This window comes from Lygodium microphyllum, chromosome 9, assembly GCF_053477565.2.
Source record: "Lygodium microphyllum isolate KBCC chromosome 9, Lygodium_microphyllum_v1.1.10, whole genome shotgun sequence".
Taxonomy (NCBI): Eukaryota; Viridiplantae; Streptophyta; class Polypodiopsida; order Schizaeales; family Lygodiaceae; genus Lygodium; species Lygodium microphyllum.
Genome location: NC_141143.1, coordinates 90,738,957 through 90,764,231, shown reverse-complemented (window position 1 = coordinate 90,764,231; position 25,275 = coordinate 90,738,957). Strand labels below are relative to the sequence as shown.

Genomic DNA, 25,275 nt, shown 5'->3' with positions numbered 1-25,275 from the left:
CAAACAAAACTCAAACCCTAAACGCAAAACGAAAATCTCACAACTCAAACACACAGACCAACATAGAGAGAAGAAACTCTGAAGTGAATGGACGCAATAAATGAATGTAAGATTGTACAGAATGCCCAAGGGCAGAGCAATGGAGTGTCAAAGAGTGACGCCCATTGGAGACGGATCCCAAGTGCTGTGACCGCTAGTCAAAGTGCACAAGACAAAGAAAACACCAAACGTTGATCAGCAAAAAGTCGGGAGACTGAGGCAACAGCTATGGATGATGCCTCATGCAGTGGGCGGCAGCAGAAAGCTATAAACGCAGCAATGATGTAGCCGCTAGGAGGATGGAGATGGTCGCCAACTGCCGCCAGGTGAAGGGAGGGACCAATGCTGATAGCAAAAGTCACCTGGAGCTGAGAAAGAGCTGCCACCAGCTGTCGCCTGGTTGATGGAGTGTCAAACACGGGAAGGAGGCAATATGTGAGCTAGCAATGGCAAATGGACCAAACGCAACAAAGGAGTGAGAACCTCCACAAACAGGATGAGCCTAAATGGTGGAAATCAAGGTTTTGGGGGACCAGTGAAACTCTCGCAAACTGCGCACTACTTTTGCATTTTTCCTTAATTAAGCGTGTTTTGGGGCTGTTTAAAGATGCTAATCAACTGTAAAGCGTGTTTTAGCTCAACATCCCCTCTCAAGCCCAAAACTGAGCCAAAAGGGAAGGCCTACAATGTTTACCCCAAGGCATCCCACCCAAAGCAGTCATGGCATTGGACAAAGGGTGCATAGTGGCTGCCTAGTGGCCTACCAAGACTACAGAGGCAATGGTTATCTTACCAAGGGAGTCCAAGTAGTCACCCCAAAGAGGACAAGGCATCAGACAAAAGGTGCACATTGACTGTCCAATATCCTACCACGCCCTACAAAGACGGATGAAACCACATTGAAATTTTTTTTTTCTTTTGGTTGAAAATTAATTTTATGGGTGACAGTCGTTTAAGTAACAATGATCCAAAAGATGGAAGGAGGGATGATACACCCAACACATCACAAACTAGTACAAGCTTACCCATCCACTCGAGAATTACAATGATGAGAAAAAGGTAATGAAGAATCGTGTGAAGAAGGATGGTGTAATCCGCCGATGGAAACACCTTAGGATCCGTCTAGAGATGCTCTACACAATGAAATGCATCATGTGCTACATGCTAAAGAATGCTCATGCAGAAGGTGCCACTTGGGCAGTGTCCCTCGTGGGAAAATTGCTCACTTGCCCAAGTGCTTAGTACAAAGATGATGAAACCATGCAAAGCATAGGGTAAGGTATAACAGGGGGAGGAAGGGCCAATGTCAAAGACAAGTGCCAAAACCCATAGAATACCAAGAAGGATAGAAATCCCCTCTCAACTTGCATGTTGATACCGAAGAAGGAAGAGAGCCACAATATCGGTCTTCATGTGGTACCAAGAAGCATATGGATGAAGATGATGAAGCATCCCTACTAGAAGAGCAAGGATACAAATCACCACTATGATAGCATCAAGAGAGATGATGCACAATCCACTGCGGGAGGGGAAGCCTCCATGCTAGTGGAAGAGCAAAACTCCAAGTAAATGAAACCATGAAAGAAATGGCGTGCATCTCCTATCTCCAGCTCAGGAAGGACTAGTGCAAACCTACATGTTAGCCCTACACTGAAAAACCCTGCAAAAGAGAACAAAATATACAAGCACAGAGGTGAGTAGTGAGATGCTTCAAAAGGCAAAACTAAAAGGAAAAAAAAGAAAAGCTAAGTGCAACGCAATGAGTTAAATATGCAGCAGAAGTCTAAAAGGGGAAAGGCCAAGTGTTGTTGAGCTAAAACACGCTATTCAGCTGATTAGCATTCTTAAGCAGCCCCAAAACACACTTAATTAATGAAAAACTCTAAAAAGGGGAGCAGTCCGAGAGAGTTTTAGTGGTCCCCCAAAAACCCTAATTCTTTGGGGTACCCTTCAACATCCATAAATAGATAGGCTGCCCCCATTTAGCCTAATTCCCGTCTGTGCAGGTTTCACACCCTTGAGTGCAAATTTCAGCCATCAATCCACACACACATGGCTGTCCAGCCCCAGAGAATGTTGCTACACCTTCTGCTGCTACGTTTGCTCCTCCAGTGCGTAGGCGACAGCTGCAGCCCATCTCCATCATCACGCAACCTTCTGCTGCTGCATTTGGACCTATTCTACATCTGGTGACAGATGGCGATTGCATCCACAGCCTACGTTTGGTGTCATCTTCCTAGGCGACAGCTTCCTCCATCAGGCGACAACTACCAGCCCTCTTCGTCATCTGTCCACCTTGCATTTGGTGCTCCAGGTCCTCTTGACACCTACGTTTGCTACATCCTCTCCATCCTACACTCCGACTGGTGGTCACAGACTTGGGATCCGTCTCCGATGGACGTCACTCTCCGACACACTGCTCTACCCTTAAGTATCTGTACACCCTTACATTCATTTGCAGTATTCATTCACTTCAGAGTTGTGTTCTTCTCTCCCTTCTTCTGTTTGTGTTTGAGTTTTGAGTTTTGCGTTTAGGGTTTAAGTTTTGCTTTTTGTGTCAGTGTCTGTTTCTTTGTGTTTTTGTCGCAGTTGTACACTCTGTGTTTCCTCAATCAGTGCAAACCCTAGCAATTTTCTTCACATGGTATCAGAGCCGATGCTCTTGTAAAGAGTATCTTGCGGATATTGTGGAGAGCTAGTCTTTGTGCAAGGAACCGAATCACAATGTCCCAGATACCTTCTCCAGTTCCTATGATGTCCTATCAAACTTCTCCATCACTGGTAGCCGTAAGATGGCATTATGGACTCCGTGAGGAGAACGATACTCCACTTTCACCTTCACCTTCTTTTTCTATTCCTATTCCAAATTTCTCTAACATGACAAAGGACTTTGAGGAGTACTATCACAACAAGAACGATGATGATTACACCCCTCCTACCAGTTTTACTATAACCTTCAAACCAGTTGGTGAGGCTGGCCACCTCTTCGATCATGGAGGATATACGGTATTTGGAACATCTAGCGATCCATCTTTATCATCTCAGCCAAGTCCAATGTCAAGTTTGTACAATCCTTTTGAGTTGCATGAATCAAAACCAGACGGAATTCAAGTACATCTACAGCTTCTGTTTCATTTGAGCATGTAATACACACTTTTCACTTCCCTCCCATCCCACCCTTTTCTACCTCCACCCTTGATCATCTCTCTTCATCCTTTCAAAATCTCGGATTACACTCCATATCTACTTCACACATACTAGGGGTTGGATCTTCCATCTCCCCTCCTAGAACCTTCTCCTTCTCTACCTCATTCTCTACCTCTTTCCACCATGGTACTTCGTTAGGGGTAATGCCACCCTTTAACACGGTGTCTCTCACCTCTCTACAAATGAGCACACCCATAGCACCTGGGACGGCTATGATGGGCATCCCCCTCACTACCCCCAGATTCACCTTTCACATGACCACTCAGACATAGGGGATTCCATCCTCGGCTTATGGGGCGTCATCCCGCTTACCTTGGGTTACACCTACACAAGGATTTCCATCTTCTGCTCCACGTGTTCCCATCCCACCTCCACAATGGGCTACTCTTATGGCTACCATGCCCATGCCTAGTCAGCCCATCCCTACCTATGGATCCACCTAACACACTACCTCCATGCTTGGTGGGCACTCTGGGGCTCGTTCCCAAGTGCCCTTCACTCCTCCATCTTACCCCCATTACACTTTTTCACACTATCCCTCTCCGAGCACCACCACTCCTATTGCAACGGCCAAAAATGCCTTCACGGATAAGACTCATTTTAACAGGTAGAATTTCACCACTTGATCGAATTTCATGCAACAAGTGCTTGAGTCTCACGGTCTTTGGGACCTCGTCATTGGTCTAGAGCCTATGCCGACCCTTGACTAGCTCACCCTGACTACATCGATCAATGGAGAGCCCGCAATGCCACAACCAATGTTGAGTTGATGCAGAGATTGCTTCCTAAGTTTCACTCTGAGTTACAGCACTTCCGGCTCACGTCAGAGCGTTGGAGTCACCTTCTCGACCGCTATGAGGCCCGAGATCGTACTCGGCACATAAATCTCGACTTTGAGCTTCAAGAGTTCTCTATTAAGGAAGGAGATGATCTAAAAGCCAAGATGGCTGAATATAGGCAGTTACTCGCCAAGTTCACCACTACTAGCTCTCCAAAGTCAGACTACAATCAGGTTACATCTTCTTGAAAAAGTTGCCCGAAAAATACTTCAATTTCATTCAGCACATCATCTCACAGCCTTGATTGCCAACCTTCTACGAGTTTGAGTGCCAGTTATTGCGTTACACGAAGCTACATGATCAAGTCCACAAGAAATCCTCATCACAGCCCTATTCAAAGAGCAGAGGGGGTTGGTTGCCTCTTCTTCAAGAGGGAAACCAACACTGGCAAAAACTCACAAGATGTGAAGGAAAGCCAATCAAAGGGTAACTCCTCTTTCTCAGATGGAACCAAAGAATATAGACCTATCTGGCAGCAACTCCCTAAGAAAAACCGGTTTCGCAAACACTGTCAGAGAACAGACCATGTGAACGAGGAGTGTCACTCCAAGGCCCAAGGTCTTCCACCTAAAAAGCCTCAGCGGACCACTGTGACTGCCCAGTCCTATGGGCCTATGCCTTCCGCTCTTCCTTCATCTACTCCTTCAGCATCTTGATAATAAGAGAGAAGAACTCATTGAAGTAAATACCATGCTCTTGCTTAAAGCCCTTAGCAACCAATCTGATCTTATAGCCTCGCTTGGGGCATCCAGGATTACTTTTCAAAATGTACACTCACTTGCATGGCAAAGTACGCTTTCCACTAGGCAAAAACCAAATCCCATGTATGATTTTTTAGAAGTGAGTCAGACTCTAACTGCATGGCCCTCTACCAAAAATGACTATCACCTCTACGCATTGCCTTATCATAGGTAAGAGCCTCACCAACATCTGTCACCAGAATATAATTCATAAAGGACCCAAACTAATCAAGCTGACATCTATATCTAGTAGACCATTGCAAAATAGATGCTGAGGCTTATATCTTGTCTAATATTAAAGTACCCGGCCATTAGAGGATCAACTGTTGGCTATCGAGTTGGATGTATAGTGACAAGAGGCTTCTCCTAAAATATCACCCTATGTACCTCGACGACCTACTCAAGCTACTTATGCATTTTCTCCTCATGAAAAACAACATCATGGATGTGGATGATCTTCCGAGCTTATAGATCCCATCAATGATAACCCATTGTTGCTACTAGACATGAGGCCCGAGCACAACTTCAACAGACAATCTCTTTCACTACCCCTGAGGGACTCGCTAATTGGTTTGCAGGTTCCAATCACGTTGCACTTCATGAATCCATCTCACCTTCCTCTCCGCCTTGTCAAGTGTTCCCTTGGAGAGCCCTGCTACTGGACGTACATGATGGTGGACACCTTCTTAGACTAGTATGTCTTTAGGTCCTTTAGGATACCCTAGATCAGTCTAGTATCCATTTTTCGCACTCTTAGAGTCGGGCCCATAGAATTCACTGTCCTTAACTCTTCCATTCTTAAGTCTTCCGTTGCATTTACTCACACACATACACATTCATTGCATTGTCTTTTCAGTTAGATTTTTTTTCTCTATTATGTTTTGCTTTGAAGCATCTCACCACTGACCTCTGTGTTTGCAGATTCTCACCTCTTTTTGCAGCGTTTGTCTTTCAATGTAGGGCTAACTTGCAGATTGTTTTGGTCCTACCTGGGCTAGAGACGTGGAAATGCGCACCGTTCCTTTCATGGTTTCATCATCCTAGGAGTGCTTATTCTTCTTCCAGCATGGAGATTCCCCCTCCCAAGGCGGATCGTGCAACATCTCTCTCGATGCTATCATGGCGGTGACTTCTACCTTGCTCTTCCAACAGGGTGCTTTATCCACTTCATCTTCTTTCATTCCTTATGGCTCTCGGCACCACACGAAGACCGACATTAGGCTCCTCTTTCTTCTTCGACATCTACATCTAGGTTGAGAGGGGTTCCTACCCTTCTTGGTATTCTGCAGGCTTCAGCACTTTGTCTTCGACATTGGTTTCTCCCCCCGTTGTACCTTCCCCTTTGCATTGCATCATTTTATCATCTTTGTATTAGGGCGCTTGGGCAAGTGAACAATTTCCCCATGAGGGACACTATCCAAGTGGCACCTGCTGCATGAGCATTCTTCAGTATGTAGCATACTTTGCATCTCATTGTGCACAACACCACTTGAGCGGATCCTAAGCTGTTTCCACCGGCAGCTATTGTCACCACACCACCATACCCCTTCATCACATGGATACCTCATCACCTGTTTTTCCTCGTCATCAACACCCTTGAGTGGATAGGTAAGCTTGTTCTGTTTTGTGATGAGTTAGGTGTACCCTCCCTACTCCCGTCTTCTGGGTCACTGTTACTCAATCGACCGCATCCCATAACATTTAACTTTCACCTCTTTTTTTTTTTAATGGTTCCATCCGCCTTTCTAGGGCTTGGTAGGCCACTGGGCAACCGGCATGCACCCTTTGTCTGATGCCCTGTCCTCTCTAGGGTGACTACTTAGACTCCCTTGGTAAGATAACCATCGCCTCTGTAGTCTTGGTAGGCCACTAGGCAGCCAACGTGCACCCTTTGTCTGATGCACTGGTTGCTTTGGGGTGGGACGCCTTGGAGTAAGTAAAAATCAAAATGGTTGGCCTAAGCTTTTAACTCAGTTTTAGACCTGAGAGGGGGTGTTGAGCTAAAACACGTTTTTTAGCAGATTAGCATTCTTAAACAGCCCCAAAACACACTCAATTAATGAAAAACTCTAAAAAGGGGAGCGTTCCAGGAGAGTTTCAATGGTCCCCCAAAAACCCTAATTCTTTGGGGCACCCTTCAACATCTATAAATAGACAAGCTGCCCCCATTCAACCTAATTCCCGTCTGTGCAAGTTTCACACCCTTGAGTGCAGATTTCAGCCATCAGTCCACACACGTGGCTGTCCAACCCCAGAGATTGCTGCCACACCTTCTACTGCTGGGTTTGCTCCTCCAGAGTATAGGCAACAGCTGGCAACCCATCTCCATCATCACGCAGCCTTCTGCTACTGCGTTTAGACCTATTCTACACCTGGCGGCAGTTGGTGACTACATGCACAGCCTGTGTTTGGTGTCATCTTCCCAAGCAACAACTTCCTCCATCATGCAACAACTCCTCCACACCAAGCGACAGCTGCCAGCCCTCTTCGTCATCTGTCCAACTTGTGTTTGGTGCTCCAAGTCCTGACGCATGCGTTTTTGCATCCTCTCCATCCTACACTCCGACTGGTGGTCACAGACTTGGGATCCGTCTCCGGTGGACGTCACTCTCCGACACACTGCTCTTCCCTTGAGTATCTGTACACTCTTACATTCATTTACAATATTCATTCACTTCGAAGTTGTGTTCTTCTCTCCCTTATTCTGTTTGTGTTTGAGTTTCTGTACTTGAGTTTTTGAGTTTTTGCGTTTAGGGTTTGAGTTTTGCTTTCTGTGTCTGTGTCTGTCTCTTTGGGTTTCTGTCGTGGTCGTACACTCTATGTTTCCTCAGTGCAAACCCTAGCAATTTTCTTCACAAGTGTGTGGCCACCATTGAGTACATCGAGGTGGAGAAGTGGTCCTAGAAGGTGTAGTGGTGTTGAGTTTGAGTTTGAGTTTCTGTACCTGAGTTTTTGAGTTTTTGCGTTTTTGCATTTGAGTTTCTATACCTGAGTTTTTGAGTTTTTGTGTTTAGGGTTTGAGTTTTGCTTTCTGTGTCTGTGTCTGTCTCTTTGGGTTTCTGTCGTGGTCGTACACTCTGTGTTTCCTCAGTGCAAACCCTAGCAATTTTCTTCACAAGTGTGTGGCCACCATTGAGTACATCGAGGTGGAGAAGTGGTCCTAGAAGGTGTAGTGGTGTTGAGAAACCCTTCACCCTTCACCTGCAGTTTGCATTTTTTGTGTTTCTGCGTTTTGCGTTTAGGGTTTGCAGCCCCAAAAAGGGGCGCCATCCTAGACTGACTGAGCCTATTTATAGACCACTCTCTTATTCATTCCTCACAGCTAATTCATTCAGTCCATCACCTCTTCTCTCTAGCCTCTCCACTACCCTCACACCCCTTCAGAAGGACATTGCGGTTCATGGTTCATGACTATCTTCATCATCTTCCTTGTGCTACGGCACCCTTGTTCCCTAGTATCACATTCACTCCATGATTCAGATCATCATCATTTCATTCATCAAAGTTTCGTCTCTCTTCTCTTCTCTTCTCCATGTTTGCAAAGTGCACTTCGTGTTCCTCCCCGCAAACCCTACTGAACAATTGTTGTTGATCACTCTCCATTGAGAAACAATCTCGTTTTTGCAAGTTTCAAGTGTTTTCAGCTTGCTGCCCACACCCCAAACGCGAAGGACATCGCGGTCCAAGCTGGCCATTGCTGTCTAGAACAGTCTGGCACCTATTTCCAACCTATCACACACTGTTCGGAGCTGATTTCAGCATATTGACTGTTGTTGCTGTTTTTTTCTGCATTTTTTGTCTTTCTCTCTCCTGCAGGCTGTCTTGCCTACGTTTTTAGTCTTTCTCTCACCTGTTGCCTGCGTTTTTAGTCTTTCTCTCTCCTGCAAACTGACTTGCCTGCGTTTTTAGTCTTTCTCTCTCCTCACCTGCGTTTTTCTATTGGTTGCAACCTCTTACTGCTTGCCGCATCCTCCTCCCACTGGCAGCTCACACCCCTCACACCCCTTGAGATGGACATTGCGGTTCATGGTTCATGGTGGCTAACCTCTTCCTTCTTTAGCAAGGCACAATGGTATCCATGGCTTCTTTACCAATAGATGACTAGACTATTGGATGCTCCTACTGTGGCATCACCGGACACACCACCAATGCTTGCCAACTTCGACCCTTGCTCCTCACACCCCTAGAGTATATGCGTCTTCCACCAGGCACTCCTTGTGCCACCTCTCCTTTCTGGGCCATAGAGATTGTTCTGCATTGGCTATCAGAGTACTATGCTCAAGGCAATAAAACGCATCCGATGTGCACTAAGTCCTTTCGAGCACAGGGAGAATCGATTGGCGCTACGACCTGGAGATCGTCGCAATGCCAGCGGCAGTCTTCTCCCACTTATTTTCAAGTATTGTGGCTTCCACGACCTACAGATCTGCAGTCTGCTCCATCAAGAGACAGTGATTGTTTGATACTGTCTCCTCCTCAATCTGCTCCTTCGAGAGACAGTGATTGCTGGACTCCTTCCTCTTCTTCGGCTACCCAGTCTGCTCCGCTGAGAGACAGCAACTGTTGCCCACCTCTTGCTCATTCTAAGCCTCACCCTTCCCCACCCTCGACTACTCAGGTTCGAGAGGCTCCCTCTAAGAGCTCTTCGGCACCCCAGCTATCTTCTTCAGTACGACCAGCGGCACTTCCTTCGTAATCAGACATTTCGGAGTCTGTGATCCATGAGTTTTTGGATTCCCTATCTACTTCAGAGGGGGATTCAAAGGGGGATATTATTTCTTTGCCCTCAGAGGGGGCATCTACTTCTTCGACTTCAGCGGGGGGCCCTCCACCTCCCACCTCAAAGAGGGAACCTACTGCACATGAAGCTCTTCACCCATCCTCTACTTTCTTGGGGTGGCTATCTTCGATCAATCGTCTCTTCTACTAATACCCAGGATCTTCACGTACCACCTAGATTGGGACCTCAGAGGTCCAACCACGACTTGGTGACGAGGCCTTCGTATTTCTTCCAGCATGGATGCACGGAGCTAGTGGCTTCTCTCCCGAGGTTATGTTTTGGGTTCTCCAATTTACTCTGTCTATTGTTCTTTACTACAGGTTCCCTTTCCGGTGGAAATCTTGGACCTTAGGGATCCTCTACATCTTCTTCCTCCTCTTCTCTTCTTGCCTTGGTCACTTGGTCAGCATGGAGCCACCTCCCGAGATCGAGTACGGGCATATCCTTATGATTCTCGGCACCACACAAAGTCCAACATTCCTCCTATTCATTGCATGTTTTCATCATCTTTGTACTAGGGTGCTTGGGCAAGTGAACAATTTTCTCACGAGGGACACTGTCAAGTGGCACCTGCTACATGAGCATTCTTCAGCATGTACCATTGCATCTCCACCTCACTCTTCTCTTGTTCCCCTTTTTGGGCGGTCTGAGAGGGGGTGTTGAGAAACCCTTCACCCTTCACCTGCAATTTGCGTTTTTGTGTTTCTGCATTTTGAGTTTAGGATTTACAGCCCCAAAAAGGGGCGCCATCCTAGACTAACTGTGCCTATTTATACGCCACTCTCTCATTCATTCCTCACGGCTGATTCATTCAATCCGTCACCTCTTCTCTCCAGCCTCTCCACTACCCTCACACCCCTTCAAGAGGAAATTGTGGTTCATGGTTCGTGGCTGTCTTCATCATCTTCCTTGTGCTACGGCACCCTTGTTGCCTAGTATCACATTCACACCATGATTCAGATCTTCATCATTCCATTCATCAAAGTTTCATCTCTCTTCTCTTCTTTTCTCCATGTTTGCCGAGTTCACTCCGTGTTCCTCCCCGCAAACCCTATTGTCTCGCTGGTACATCATCTTTTGACAAGTGGATGCCCTAAGAATGGATGCATAAAGTGCAATAGGTGAGCCACTAGTAGACCAATCATCTAATTCTTGAGAGGAGTAGTGGAGGATATAGCTGCTTGCGTGCTCATTAAACCACAGGGGGCTTTCTTTAAGCAGTAAACTTTACCTTCAAAGCCTTTGACTTCGAAACCTCAAGGTTGGAATACACAAGATTCTTCAATTAAGTGTCAATGAAGAAATGCACTCTTGATACACAACTAATGTACCTACAAATGAAAGTGGGCAGCAAGAGCAACAAACACATCTAATGGTGGTAATCTGAGATGTAGGAGCAAAGTCTCCTCAAAATTAATGTCTTGCTGCTCAGCATAGCCCTTAGCAACTAAGCAAGCTTCATACCTATCAATAGAACCATCAGATTTCCTTTTAATTATGAAGACCCACTCGGTAGCAATAACATGCTTGCCAGGTGTCAAGTCACATACCTCCCATGTATCATTCTAATGAATGGAATCCAGCTCTACCTTAATAGCATCTGCCCATCAATCTTCTACAAATGCATTGTTGTAGCACATGAACTCTTCATTGCATGTTGTAGCCACCAACGCATGTGTCAAAAGATGTCCCTGTTTTAGACAAGCTGAAATTCGTATACAGGCAGTTAATTGAAGGGGTTGCTGTTCCATAGAATCTCAAGCAGCCATCTAGGGACACATTTGGACTGCTGAATATTGGCCTGAGCATACTCCAAAGCATCATGAATTGTCAGCTGGCCCTGGCATGATAAATCAAGCTGATTCAGCAGATGTAGATGACCTTCATTCGATGGAATTGAAGCCCCAAGCAGCTCATCAATCATGGAGCCCTTAGAGAACAAAGGTAAGAAGCTGTTAAAGGTATCAAGGGTATCAATAACGGGAAGTCTTTGACAACCACCAACAAAGGTGAAGTAGTGTCTTCATCAAGATAGCATCTCTATTCATAAAACCTTGCCTGTTGAAGGTTGAAAAGGACGGTAGCATTTGCTTTCAGCACTATACCCAACAAAAATAGCCCTAACAACTTTATCATCAAGCTTATGCCTCCACTGAGAAGGCACATGAGCATATACCAAAGACCATAAAGTCCACATATGAGAAATGAAGGTTTAGAGCCAATCGATGCCTATGAAGTGATGATCTTCAAGATTCTTGTAAGGAACTTGTTCAAGACATGTAGCAAATAGAGTAGCACCGAGCCAAAAAGAATTAGGTAGTTCTTACTGTTAAGCATACATTGGTGATCACCATAAGTAAGTGCTTCTTGCGTTCTACTATTCCATTTATTGTGGAGAATAAGGACCTATATACAAATAATTTAAGGACTACTTAGAGAGATACTCACTCCTTGTTTCGATACAAAGGGTCCGAATACAAGAGCCACTTTGGTTCTCCACCATAGCAATAGAATTCTTGGAACGTGAGAAAACACCTAACTTGGATTTGAGACCAAAAACCTAAGTAAATATGGAATAGTCATCAAGAAATGTAATAAAATAATGGGAATTGCCAAGAGACCAGGTTTGCACAAGATCACAAACATCACTATAAGAAGATACACTTTGGAGGGGCCACCAACATGTGCATCTTTAGAAAAAGAAAACCTTGCATCTTACCAAGAAGACATCCTTCACATATGTGATTGATGGGCATGTAGAATATATCAAACCATATCTTCAAACCGTAGCTTCATTGATGCACAAAAATTAATTAACTCAAGCCTCTAATACCATAAATGAGTGGATTGAATTGAATCATGGGCTCATAAATCACAATCAATATTACTTTATCAAGCTGTTGATCATAAAAGTCAAGCATATAAAGGCCTTCTACTTAAAGTACCATTCAATACAATGGAAAAAGACATATTGTCATTATATACCACACATCAAGGGCCATCAAAGACAATTCGAAAGCCCGAAGTACCAATGGCTTAGATGAATATAATATTCTTCTTGATGCTTGGCACACACAGAATATCCTACAACATCATAGGAGTGCTAGAAATTGTGACAACCTCCACATGACCAATGCTTTTAACAGCACATGAAGCATCGTTAGCACACATAATTGTGCCTGACTTAGGTACATAAGAAATGAGGTGAATAGTTCTCTATAGGAAGAGAGGTGCTTAGAAGCACCACTATCAAAGTACCAAGTAGAAACACCATGAGAGATAATGGATCATGATGGATGTAAATACTAATGCAATGTTGATATCCATTTGCAATGTATAAAACCATGACTCAAAATACATATTTATCTGCTACATTAGATGAGTCATACTCATTATGTACAAAGTGCCATAGTCTTTTTTCATCTCAAACGAAACCTGTTTCTAATGTTCAGCGAAACTCGTATGAAACATATGAAACCTGTTTCATAACTTTAGATTCAAGAACCCTTGACAAGTATGGCTGAAGATGCACCAGCATGGGAAGAGGTTTATTAGGAGACACTATGTAAGGAAGAAGTGTTATGACCAACATGTGCGGATGATGATTGTTGGCCAGCATGCTTGAATTTGCCATGAGATTTCCTTTTTCCATGGTGCTGATTAGAAAAAGGCCTGATCAGATGCCATGTTAGCATTGCAATTGTGACGACTTTGATCCTCCTACACTAATAGAGACACAAGTTGTTGAAGGTATAATTAAGTGGGTTGCCCATACTCACCAACCTTAGGGTAGTTGTAGAGCCTTGGTAAGACTCAAGCAATCCATTTAGAGTAAGAGACAGAGATGAGGAACTTGTTGATGATGGACTTGTGGGATGCTACCACAAGAGATGTGAGAAAAAGGCTCAAAAGGTGTCATGTGCGATCAGCATGTTAGTAGAAGACTTCTTCAACCCTCATATCAGTGATACAAGTCTTTAGAAACAGCATGGAATATTCTTAGTAATATGTACTGGGCAGTGAACTCCACTTGGGTATTGTATTTGAAGAACAATCTTCATACTTTAGATATGAAGGATTATGATACTGTGACAGCCCACCTTACAACCCTCAACGAGGTGTGATGAATTAAGTGGAGTAGAGAGCCTGTAGCCGAGATGGACATGGTAAGTGCAGCCCTCGAAGCTTTAACACCAACCTATAAACACTTGCATGCATCTTTAATGGTAAGTGATCGTGCTCCCTCATTTGAAGAGTTGTCGGGGATTCTTCTCCAAGAGGAGTTGTCTTTCAAGTTGCATAAATCCACTAGTTCAAGGGGTAGTGGAGAAACATTGGCTGTTAAGAAAGTAATCAAAAAGGAAGAGGTAATTTTAGAGGCTTGTTCAATATACCATCTTATAATGCTAATCAGAATTTTTCTTATGGTGGACAGCAACAACAAACTTTTGGTAGATCAAAATCTAGAAGATGAAGAGGACCAGCAAATACATTTCAAAAGTCCAAAGAACCATGTTGCCATTGTGGAAAAGATGGTCACATTGAAAGTGACTGTTGCTTCAAGCAAAACCAGCAACATTTTCAGTATGGAAGAGGAAGAGGAAGAGGCTAGAACAATCAAATGCAGTCCACTAATTTTGAAAGTCACAAAGAAAGCAAGCAAGTGGTACTACTCATGGCAAGAGACACGATAAAAGAGGATGATGACTGTCAATGACGGGTAAAGTCTTCTATGGCATCAGAGATTTAGGCATTTGAACTATGGGAACCTCAAGGTCTTAGTGATAAAGGTATGGCTTATGGAATTCCTCAAAATATTTCAGAATTCAATAGTGTGTGAGCCTTCCATGATGGGCAAACAAACAAGGAGTCCTTTTGTGAAACAAGAAACATATAGAGCTAAAGTGCTAGAGTTGATCCATAGTGATATTTGGGACCCTTCAACTGTTTGTTCATTATATGGTTCTTCCTACTATATTAACCTTACTAATAATTTCTCACATAAAACATGGATTTATTTTTTGAAGCATAAATCAAAGGCATTGCAACGTTTCAAAGAGTTCAAGGAAAAGCTTGAACAGCAAACAAGGGCCAAGGTTGAAACTTTGAGGACTAATAGAGGAGGAGAATATAACTCCAAAGCATTTGATGAGTTTTGTAGGGAACATCTTCAAGCGCAGAGTGGTTCTAGAGAGTTTCTGTGTCCTACATGCAAAACCCTAAATTTTGGGCTGAGGCTGTCAAAACAACCGTGTATCTTCTAAATCAGTCTCCAACCGAAGCTTTGGAAGTTATCACTCCCTATGAAGCATTTTCAGGTATGAAGACCAATGTGTTAAATGTGTTTTGATTGGGTGTATTTGGAAGCACTACATATGTACACATACCAAAGAGTAAGAGAACAAAGCTGGAAAGTCAGAGAAGTGCATTTTTTTTGGATACACACCTAGGAAGAAAGCCTACAAATTATGTGACCCACAAACTAAAAAGGTCCAAATAAGTCACCATATTGTGTTTGATGAACATAAGGCTATAGATTTTAAGCAAGATACTCAAGCAAATGAAGGGCTGATATGGTTTGATGATGAACCAGAAGGTGGTACAAGTATTCAGCATGAGTTGGATACTTTCTTGGTGGAATATGAAGAGGTTCAAGCCTCTTTACTTCAGCCTAGAGAAGTGGAATTCAATCCTAAAATTACAGCAACAGATTTTCAGTTGGTGCCACCTCCAAAGGAGGGAAAAAGCTTATAAAATGGTATTTGAAGACTAGTGAAGGCAGCAAAGCTGAGCAGCAATTTGAAAGTGATGGGCAATCTACACAAAGAGTATTACGTGAAAGAAAGAGGTGGCCAACATTTTCATGTCAATAACATAAAGAGATGTCAGTATGCTTGTCCATGCATGTTTACATGTTGGCGAGTTAAAATTTTATTTTTTACTAAGTTGCAATACTATATCCAATGGTTGAACAAAGGGAATGGACCTGCACGTACCATGAACTCCTTCACCTGTGAGAGCATTCAAATATGCTACAAGTCACAACAAAGGCAGTATAATAGTTAGCCATTTGTACTCAAAGCTTTAACCATTGATCGAAATGATATGCCTTGGATATTGTGAAGTATGCTAACCTGCCAAAGGAGATACCAAAGTTTTTCCTTCCCCAGTCTTCATTTCTGCTATTGCGCCATTATGAAGCACTGCCCCACCAATTATCTAACATGCAAGCCAGATTCCAATGCAATTCAAATAAACTATATGCTAAAGAGCCTTGAGTAAAGAAATATAGAAACCCATGGAAAAGAAGCACCCACACCTATACAAATATTTTAGAATTATTGTCCTTACAACATGTATGTACCTGAACATCGAAGTGTCTCATGCCTAAGGTTCGTTTTGATGCCTCTCGTACAACAGCAAATGTCTCTAAAAATTGTAAGGACACATACAAACAACAAAAGCAGAGGAAGTAAGAGCATAGAAATAAGAATGGTACTTTTCTTTACTTGACCTTTAAAGTTTGAAATTTGCATCATTCAAACAATAGACATACCAGGTTGAAGTTCATCCAATGTTGCACCCTGTCTAATTCGTTCTCTGAATTCATTGGTCTTATTTCGTAGCTGCAGTCAAACAAGCCACTGCTGCAGTCAACCAAGCCACTCTTACTAGATGCAAATCTAAGCGCCCACATAGGAATTGATTTCAATGTTGTGTCATTGATACAAACAGATTACATTATGTTAGAGACGAGTAGAAATTCCAAGGAGTGTTGTAGAGGTATGTAAACTTTAAAGGAGCATATATCTGATGATGTGCTTTTCGAAATAGAAATAAGAGAGGGAGCAGGAGAATTTATTGCCAAAGCTTAGATTTTGTTACTGCATGTACAAGAAAAAGAATGCAAAAAACACTGATGCCTAAAGAACATAAAGTCAATGAAATGGACCCTTTAACGTTGAAACTGGGAAAATTAATAGTATAGATGCGTTTCTCTCAAAAAATCAGTCACTCTACAATTTTATGATACATTAACCTGGCATTGGAAATGCACTAGCCATTACTGCAAAAATAGGAAAGAAAAGTGTTTTTGGAACAAAAACTAATGGGAAACGAGAAAATAATTTAGAGTGGTAAAAGAAATTCAAATATTGCTTTTGTGGCAAAAATAGGAAGTCTGAAAGAAAGCATGCTTTTTTGGGACAAAGGCACACTCAACAAGGCCAATTTAAAGAGGGTGTAAAATAAGAAAGCAAGAGAGAAAAGAATGTCATGCTCTTCTTCCCCAAATACTATTGGAAATGGAGGAAGAGAGAGTGTGTGAGTGAGCAGTAGACAATGTAAGCTAAAAATGATGGAGTGTACTTGCTGAACTGAAAGTGATAGAATGAAGGTACAACCTTAGATCTAAGGTAGACCGAACCCCTAACTCAATTGAAGTCAACTAACTCTAGTAACAATTCTAAATGTGGTGACACAACTTATTAACTTAGTTGCATTCACACTGCAAACTAACTTACTAGAATGCTTGTTGGAGACAAACTCCCCTCCTTTGTTGGAACGCAAGGTGTTGAGTTTTCTGCCAAACATGTTCTCTTCAAAGATCAACCAATCCTTAAAGTCTGAGAAAACATCAGACTTCAGCTCCAAGAAATACACCCAAGTCATCCTGGTAAAATCATCAACAATTAGCATAAAGTACAAACTCCCCTTAAGGGACTCCATCCACATCAATCCACATAAGTCCATCGAAACAAACTCAAAGGGTTGCTTCACCCTACGCGAAACCTTGCTAGAAATCGCATCTCTATGCTGCTTGCCATGAATACAAGATACACATGGCATGTGGCTCACCCCAATCTCTCGCAATCAACACACATACTAACCATGAGATGCCTTCCGAAGGTACTCCTATTTGAGGTGGCCAAACTGAGCTTGCCATACTTCACTCTAAGTTTGAGAAAAGAGAAGAAGAGAAGTAAAGGCAAACGAAGTCTACATCTTGTACTCCATTCTCTTTATGACCTACACAAAGAACCTATCGAGAATCTCCATCAATAACTCGGAACGAGTCCTTATCAAACTCGACCATAAGACCAAAAGCAGAAATCTTGTTCACTAAAAGAAGATGATATCCCAAACCTAGCACATAGAGAACTTCTAATGTGTGGGCACCACCTTGCCTATCCGAAATCAGCTGCATATCAGCTTTGCCTTTGATAGGGACCAAAGAGCTATCACCTATGAGAATTTACCCATGCATCGAATGCATACGAATAATATCATCTGAAGAAGAAGCCATGTGGCAAAAAGCGCCACTATCTGCAATCCACTCACGAGACCGGGAGGCCAACATCGCTACATCATAGGCCATCAAAGGAGCATCCTCAATCACTTCCAAATGGAGGAAGGCAAACAATGAAGGAGCATCCACCACTCGAGTCCATAGTAGTTATCTCCTTCTTGGTGTCCTTCTTGTCCTTGTCAAGGCAATCCTTCTTTCAATGGACTTGCTTTCCAACAAATGTGACAAGTAGGCTCCTTGGCTTTATCTTGCTTGGTCTTTTCGTCCTTCTTTTTCTTGTTGTTCTTCTTTTCCTTCTGTTAGGAAGATTGTCCTATCAACATCTCCAACTTGAGAGTGTTCTGACCTTTGAGTTATTTCTCCTGGTCCATGAGCATCAGAACCAACTCCTCCCACTTAAGGGTATCCGTAAGTCCTAAAGCAACCAAGGCAGAATAGAAAGCACTAAATCGGGGCAGTAACTGTGAAAGAGAAGTTATCGCCATATCGTCTAAGTTGATCACCTTCCCTACGTTGTGGACCTGCATCTGCAATTATCGAAGCTTATTGACATGCTCCCATATGGAACCGGACTTGGACAAGTTCAACATCTCCATCTATACCTCCAAAGACATCCGTTTCATAACAGTCATCCAATTATATAACTAGTCTAACTCCAGCCATATCTCCCAAGCAATTGTTAAATGCTTGGTGTGAGCTATTACGGTTAGAGTGCGAGAGAGAGAGAGAGAGAGAGAGAGAGAGAGAGGAAAGAGGGAAAGAGGCCATTCAATTTATCCCAATATACTTGTACCTTGAGCAACTTAGCATTCTCATTAGCAAAAAGCTTAAAGGCATCACGAGTTGTAGGACAGTCTATAGCCTCAGTCACAAGCTGTACCAAATTATATAACTCTAGGATGGCAAGCATTATTACCCCCCAGATGCGGTAAGTCTCCCCATCAAGCTTCTGAACGGAAAGAAGAGTTGGTAACACAAGGACCTTACAATCCATAATAGCTTGAAACTCCATGTCGATATCAAAAGACATTGTCACCTGAATAACTTGCACAAAAACAAGGGCAACCCCCTCTAACTCCACAAATGGTGCCTACTAGGGTTTTCTCCACTCGCCCCGAATCTATTTTAACTATCAAAGGCAATAAAAACTCAAAAGCTGCTCCAAAAGTCTGAAAACACGGTCTTTTCTCCTTCATGAACAAGAAAAACGTACAAAAAACAACTTCGTTCCTTTCCCATGCTTCACCTCTTTGCCTTAGCCTTCTAATGCTGAAAACACAAACTTTTGTCGCTCTAAAATCTCTCCTTCAGATCTACCCATGATCAATCAGCCCTTTAACATTACTCTGATACGATGTCAGAGTGTAGCAAATGCAGAAGCGTATGACCGGACTGAAAGAAAATGAATATGAGAGAAGAGGGAGAGAGAAAAGAGACAGTAAAACACACAAATCTACAATAGATGAATGCTAAAATAAAGAAGGCAAATGTGCACATGGGCTGTCGAATGTATCTCCGCGAACCAATCTCTCTCCCCACCTTAAATGACAAGTGAAGAATGACTAAGGCAAGCTACCTATAAATAGACAAGAATAAAAGCAATAAAATAATCAGGTCGGCCAGCAAAAAACTTGCCGACTATTGCATAAGTACAATTGCCAAATAAAATAATGCTAAAATGTTGCGCAACAAATACAAGCTGCCATGTGGCACCCTACGTGGCATATGTAGCTTGCCTAACTGCCTAAAAATGCTGGCAATGGTCTATAGACTGCAGAGAATTGTCCAACCTGATAAATAGGAAATGTGTTACTGTACTGAAGAGTGGTAACTGTACAGCAATAACCTGACAATGCTTGTCTAGGGGATCAATAAATCTCTAATAAGACTCACAGCGATTCAAATTGGGCAAGAGACTTAGACATTTGGCAATATACTAGTGGATATTGTTTCTTTTTGGGCTGTTCATGCATTTCATGACTTGGTAAGAAACAGCCTACAATGGCTACCTCATCTTGTGAGGCTAAGTACAGGACAGCCTTCACAACAACAATCGAATGTGTATGCCTGCACAAATTGCTAGCTAATCTACAAGTTTTGTTAAAGGGTTCAACACCCTTTCTCTCAAACAATCAGATTGCTATTGCGATAGCACAAAATCTTGTGTTTCATATGTCAAGGAGAAATCTTATGCAAGAGAGATCAGCTTGATGAATGTTCCCACATAGAAAAATGTTGCAAACATTTTCACCAAGGCTTTACCACGTGAACAGTTTGAGGCTTTCTACAAGTCCTTAAACTTATTACCCTTTGGTGATTGATGATCCTTGTACTGCATCACATTGGCACTACAAGGAGGTGTTTGAATTTGCCAATTCTAGGTAGTTTCCAATGTAATTTATGTGGTGTGGATACTTATTAAAGTGTCAAAGTATAGTGCATCTAGGACTTTAAAAGTAGTGACACTAGACGCTAGAGTTAAATTAACTGTAGTTGAGTTAGCGATAGGTCTAAATTACTAAAGATCTATTGTACTTTCATTCTATAATTCTAGTTCTCGCTCATTGTCTTCTATTCACACACGCACACTCTCTCTCTCTCTCTCCATTTCCAACATTCTCGTCAATCTAACCACTCAACTAAACTTTTTGATTCCTCTTGGGCATATTGCGATGACGACCCAAATATAATTATATGGCATCCTTCTGTGAAAAGATAAACATTTAGCCATATTTGTAAAATACCAAAATGATATACAAATCACAAGGTATATGAGCATCAAATTAATTTGAATCATTGAGCCAATGCATCTTGGTAACAATTGATATACAAAAGATTGGTTACATCACTCCCTCTTGAAATCTATTGAAGCCATCCTTCCTTCTCGAATAGGGTGGTAAATAACCTGATTAAGCACTATTTACAGCAATAAAAAAATTCACAAAACTGAAATGCACACTTTACCATATCATCTTGGACATTGGACACCTTGTTGGTCCCAAAATTGGCGCCCGTTTTGGTATTTATTTAACTTAATTGAAGAAGAAGTCGATGTACAATGGGATTCTCCCAATCCCTTTCGGTCTTCCAACTCCCCTTGCTGTCCAAAATGACCAGCAAGTCTTCAATCTGATTTGCCCCTTGATTCGGGTAATCAATTGGTCTTCACTCGCTTTGATGGAGATGAAAAATGCCCCAAATTCATTGATTTGTTGGTCCCTCCATCTAAACTTAAATAAAAAAAGCTTCAGCCCTATTGAATCCAAGTCTTGGATTGGAGCTTCCAATTCTTGGCACCCTTCCTGACGCTGCTGCTAAACCCTAGTTTTTGCTATTGATTAGGGTTTACAACAGAGAAATCTGAAATTTCTCAACCTCTGGTGATCTCAACGCTGTAATCTTCGAAGCAAGGCTATAGAAAGGCTGGTAGATGAGAGAGAATGCTGAGGAAAGAGAAAATTCAAACTTTCTTTGCGAAAAACTAGAGAAAATCTGTCATTTACTACTGTTGCCCTATCTCAACAGCTTATAGATGCAAAGAACTGAAAAAAACCAGTCATTTACTACTACTACCCTATCTCAATAGCCTATAGATGCTGTCACCTGCTATTGATTGGTCTTCTTTTACCCCTGCCTGCCTCAGAAGGTCCTCCAATGGCTGGAAATCAGACCAGCAGCATCTCCTCTCTCTCTCTTACACGCTAAATACACTAAAAATGCCTCTCTCCAACCTCTAAAGACGTTTTTTTAGTCTTGCATGGGCATTTTCCAATATTATCCATGATTAAATATTAATTTTCAATCTTTAAATACTAAAAATTAATCTAATAAATATTTCGGTGCCCTAAAAAATCATCTGACTGGCCAATAATTAAATTAGCTAGGCAACTTCCATTCTCGAGTGTCTTTGAGTCATCTTTGACCATCAGATTGACGTTAGCTACTGTTAAACGCCGCTTCCCTAGTGTCACCAACAGACACTTATGGCCAAATGAATAATCTAGGCCAACAACTAACACCAGATACCACCAAGTATCTATGCAGCATAACTTATAGAAACCTTTGCCTTTGACATCCCGTGATTTCCTCAGGTCCCGGACTCATAAATTTACTCTAACCCCAGCTACACCTTACATGTGTAACATTTACTTAACCATGTGATTAAAAATTAATCGACATGTTGAGTGAGGCTTCAAAAATACATGTCCTCATGACATCTGTCTTGTCCTCAAGATGTTGCTTGAAGTATTTCTCGTCCTACAACTTCTTTATAAGCTACAAGTATTTCTAGATAGTCTTTAGAATCTAAATGAGAGTAATTTTTATCATAGCAACTAGAAATGTCTAAAACGTTTAGAAACGAAACGTTAGAAACGTATTTTGTAAGTTTCTTTCGAGAGGGGGTAAAATAAGAAACGCGAGACTTTTTTTATAAAGGGTTTTTTAATAGTTTTAAACTAGGGAAAGATATTTTAAACCTCCATGGAACTTTCTGTTAAACAAAAACAAGTGAATTGAGCAAAAGTGATAAAACATGAAACAATATAGTCAATTCGAAATAACACGTTACACATCCATGATCCATAATCCATTGTTGACTATTGTCAAAGATTAATCTTTGAACAAGCTATACTATAATCAAACCTTGAACATCATGATCATTGATTCATACATATCACATAAAGAAAATTGGAAGTCATTTTACATAGCCCATGTGCAAATAGCAATGTAAAATGGGTGAAGTGGCAATCTCATGATTCTCATTTCAAAACAAGTTACAAAATGACAAAATGTCAAAATCCAAAATGAATCATGATACATAATAGATAACTCATAAATGAAACTAGAGTCATATAATAAACTGTCAAAACAATAATGGTCCATGGACACTACATTGACTCCGTGAAAATCCCAAAAAGGTAAGACTCTAGAGTCTAATCCAAAATCATAAACCCTCATGAGTTATGGCTCATGAGTCACTACTCAGACTCATCATCATCACCATCGCCGCCATCATCACCATCATCATCCTCATGCTCATCCTCCTCACTCACACTCCAATCATCCTCTGTGTCATTTATGACTCTAGCTCGAGCACTAACTGCTACCATCCTACTAGAACCTTTTGCTGGAATTGATGCATCAGCACCCCTGACCCTAGATCTTGTTTGATACCGAAGCTGTGCTCTCTCTAATGCAAGTAAGGCCCACACCTCATCATCCTCATGTGTAGGATGCACCAATTCTTCTAAGCGAAATTCCACCTTGAAGGAGTTGGGGTTGCTCTCATTTGGTCATCTGCAATTTTGTGGAGAAGCTTTAAATTTGAATTCACATAAACTAGACACTTGAGTTGCTCAGGAGATAAACTATTTCTTTTCTTTGTGTGTATGGCTGCAAATAAACTCCAATTTCTCTCACAAGCTCTTGATGAACAATCTTGTGAGAGAACCCTCAAGGCAACGTGTTGAAGTTGGGGGCATGACTTACCGTACTTCTCCCACCAAGTAACAGGCTTGAGTTGTAAATCTTGAATGCTAGTCCGTGCACTCCCAAAGTGAGGATCAAGAGGATCTTTATATGCCACGAGGTGCCCCTCAATTATGTCCTGCAACACAGGATTTTACTCCACTTTGCAAAGATAAGAAGTCTATCCTGAGTTGAGCTCGGTATCATGCTTTTGCCCTTCGTTTCTCCAATAAGGATGCAAGATGTGAGCAACACCATGGATTGGGAGATGAAACCAATCCCATCTATCCTGTCATATCTCCTTGATTTTATCCATTCTGCAAGTGGATAGAAAGATTAGTTCCAAGCAATAAGTTATCAACAAAGTCCATTGAAATTTGAATTATGAATGCTTAAATATTAAAATACAAAGTGGACCAAGAGCTTGAGAATAAAGATTTCTACCTAGGGCATGAGATAAGTGTACATGTATCAAAGGCACCACCAACTTTGTCCATGAACTCATAGATGAGACCCATGGTGCACCCCTCTGAGTCAGAAATCCGAAGGCAACAATGAGAGGCTCCCTGAACCCGACGATCGCCTCTACATCGTGCCAGAAGCTAACCTCATGGATGAGATCCTCAAACAAGACTCCCTTGGGAGTCTCCCTTTTAGGCCATGCAACCCACCTAGAATCAACAATCATGTGTTTGAATCCAATCCAATCAGCTTCTGTAGAACAATGAAAAGATAGGCAAATCTTGTACTACAAGGCTTTGCCAACTATATATCACAATTGGCCCTAAAAATACCAAGGGCACGTTGCTTGCGACATACAAAATTCACTAAAAATTCAGCCTTATTTATCATATCAGCCACCCATCCAAGCTCGCTAAGCCATCTATGCTTGTCAAGAAGGTAGTGCCAAGACAACAAGAAACCAAGATATTAATAAGAGGGCATCATTTGGTATCAAATCATCCATCACATAGTATGGTACATCCATACTTCACCGATGCAGTCTTGAAAGGCTCCAACTCCCTCTCAATGTCTAACACTTCAGCCTTCAACTTCTTTGTGCGAAGCGTCTCATAGCATGGGGGCTTGAAGGTCTCACCTACCTCTGCCACTGCACTCAACATATTGACGAAGGTTGGCTTTCCTGCATGATCAAAAGGCACATTACATTCAAAAAAGTACTGCCTAACAGCCCTTCTAGCCTTTTCATGCTTCAATTTCAGCCAGCTTTTTCGCAATGTCCCTTTCTTCCCCTTCTCTTTGGTAAGCATGCTTTGAGAATTAGAAAGCTGAAATACATTTGCACTTACATTGGCATTTGGAGAGGGAAATGTAATAGGATGTAGCTGAGTTGTTGTAGCTCTAGATGACCCAACATTGGAAGATGAATCCATAGTAGAAGGGGGCTGCCTCATATGAACATTTTCCTCTTCTCTTTCAATTTCCAAACGAGATCTTTTTGCTCGATGGAAGGCCTCTAGATCTCCGCCCACCACAACAATCACGTTGTCTGGGATGTCACCACTACAAGCAGCAATTCCTTGCCCACGAATGTTCAAGAGATGCGCTTTCAACCCTGGAGCACTTCCTTTGTAAACATTGCTGCAATGCTTGCACCTCCATACCTTTGACCCACCAGAGACCCAATTTTTACTTTCATCCATGATAACCTCCACCTCTGCCTATCCTGCAAATTTAGGACGTCCCATTGTGGTTCGTGAGAAGAAGAGGGTAGAAGAGAAGGAAGAGGAGAGGGAAGAGGAGAGGAGAAAGAAGAGAGGAAAGATGGCGGCTGACAAGGGACGGCACAAGCGGGACAACAAGCGTAGGACTATTGACAGGGCAGAAGCGAGCAGGTGCAAAAGCAAACAGGTAGAGGAATTGGTGTGGGAG

The 25,275-nt window shown here is 42.3% G+C and overlaps 1 protein-coding gene and 1 pseudogene across 5 annotated transcripts in view; both read right to left on the bottom strand.

Annotated features, from left to right (window-relative positions):
- SECA2 (Preprotein translocase SecA family protein) overlaps nucleotides 1–25,275 on the bottom strand; it is a 191,502-nt gene that overhangs the window by 152,954 nt on the left and 13,273 nt on the right. For 2 of the 5 annotated variants that reach the window (XM_087684796.1, XM_087684798.1), the window contains exons 3-6: nucleotides 16,162–16,231; nucleotides 15,970–16,034; nucleotides 15,740–15,824; nucleotides 15,602–15,637 (exon numbers count right to left, since the gene is read on the bottom strand). In XM_087684796.1, the coding sequence (XP_087540922.1) occupies nucleotides 15,602–15,637; nucleotides 15,740–15,824; nucleotides 15,970–16,034; nucleotides 16,162–16,231 (256 nt within the window). Of the gene's footprint in view, nucleotides 1–12,053; nucleotides 12,124–15,601; nucleotides 15,638–15,739; nucleotides 15,825–15,969; nucleotides 16,035–16,161; nucleotides 16,253–25,275 lie in introns of those variants that run through there. The other 3 variants (XM_087684799.1, XM_087684800.1, XM_087684801.1) reach the window with 3 other exon arrangements.
- Nucleotides 22,893–24,070, bottom strand: LOC148031282 (uncharacterized; annotated as a pseudogene).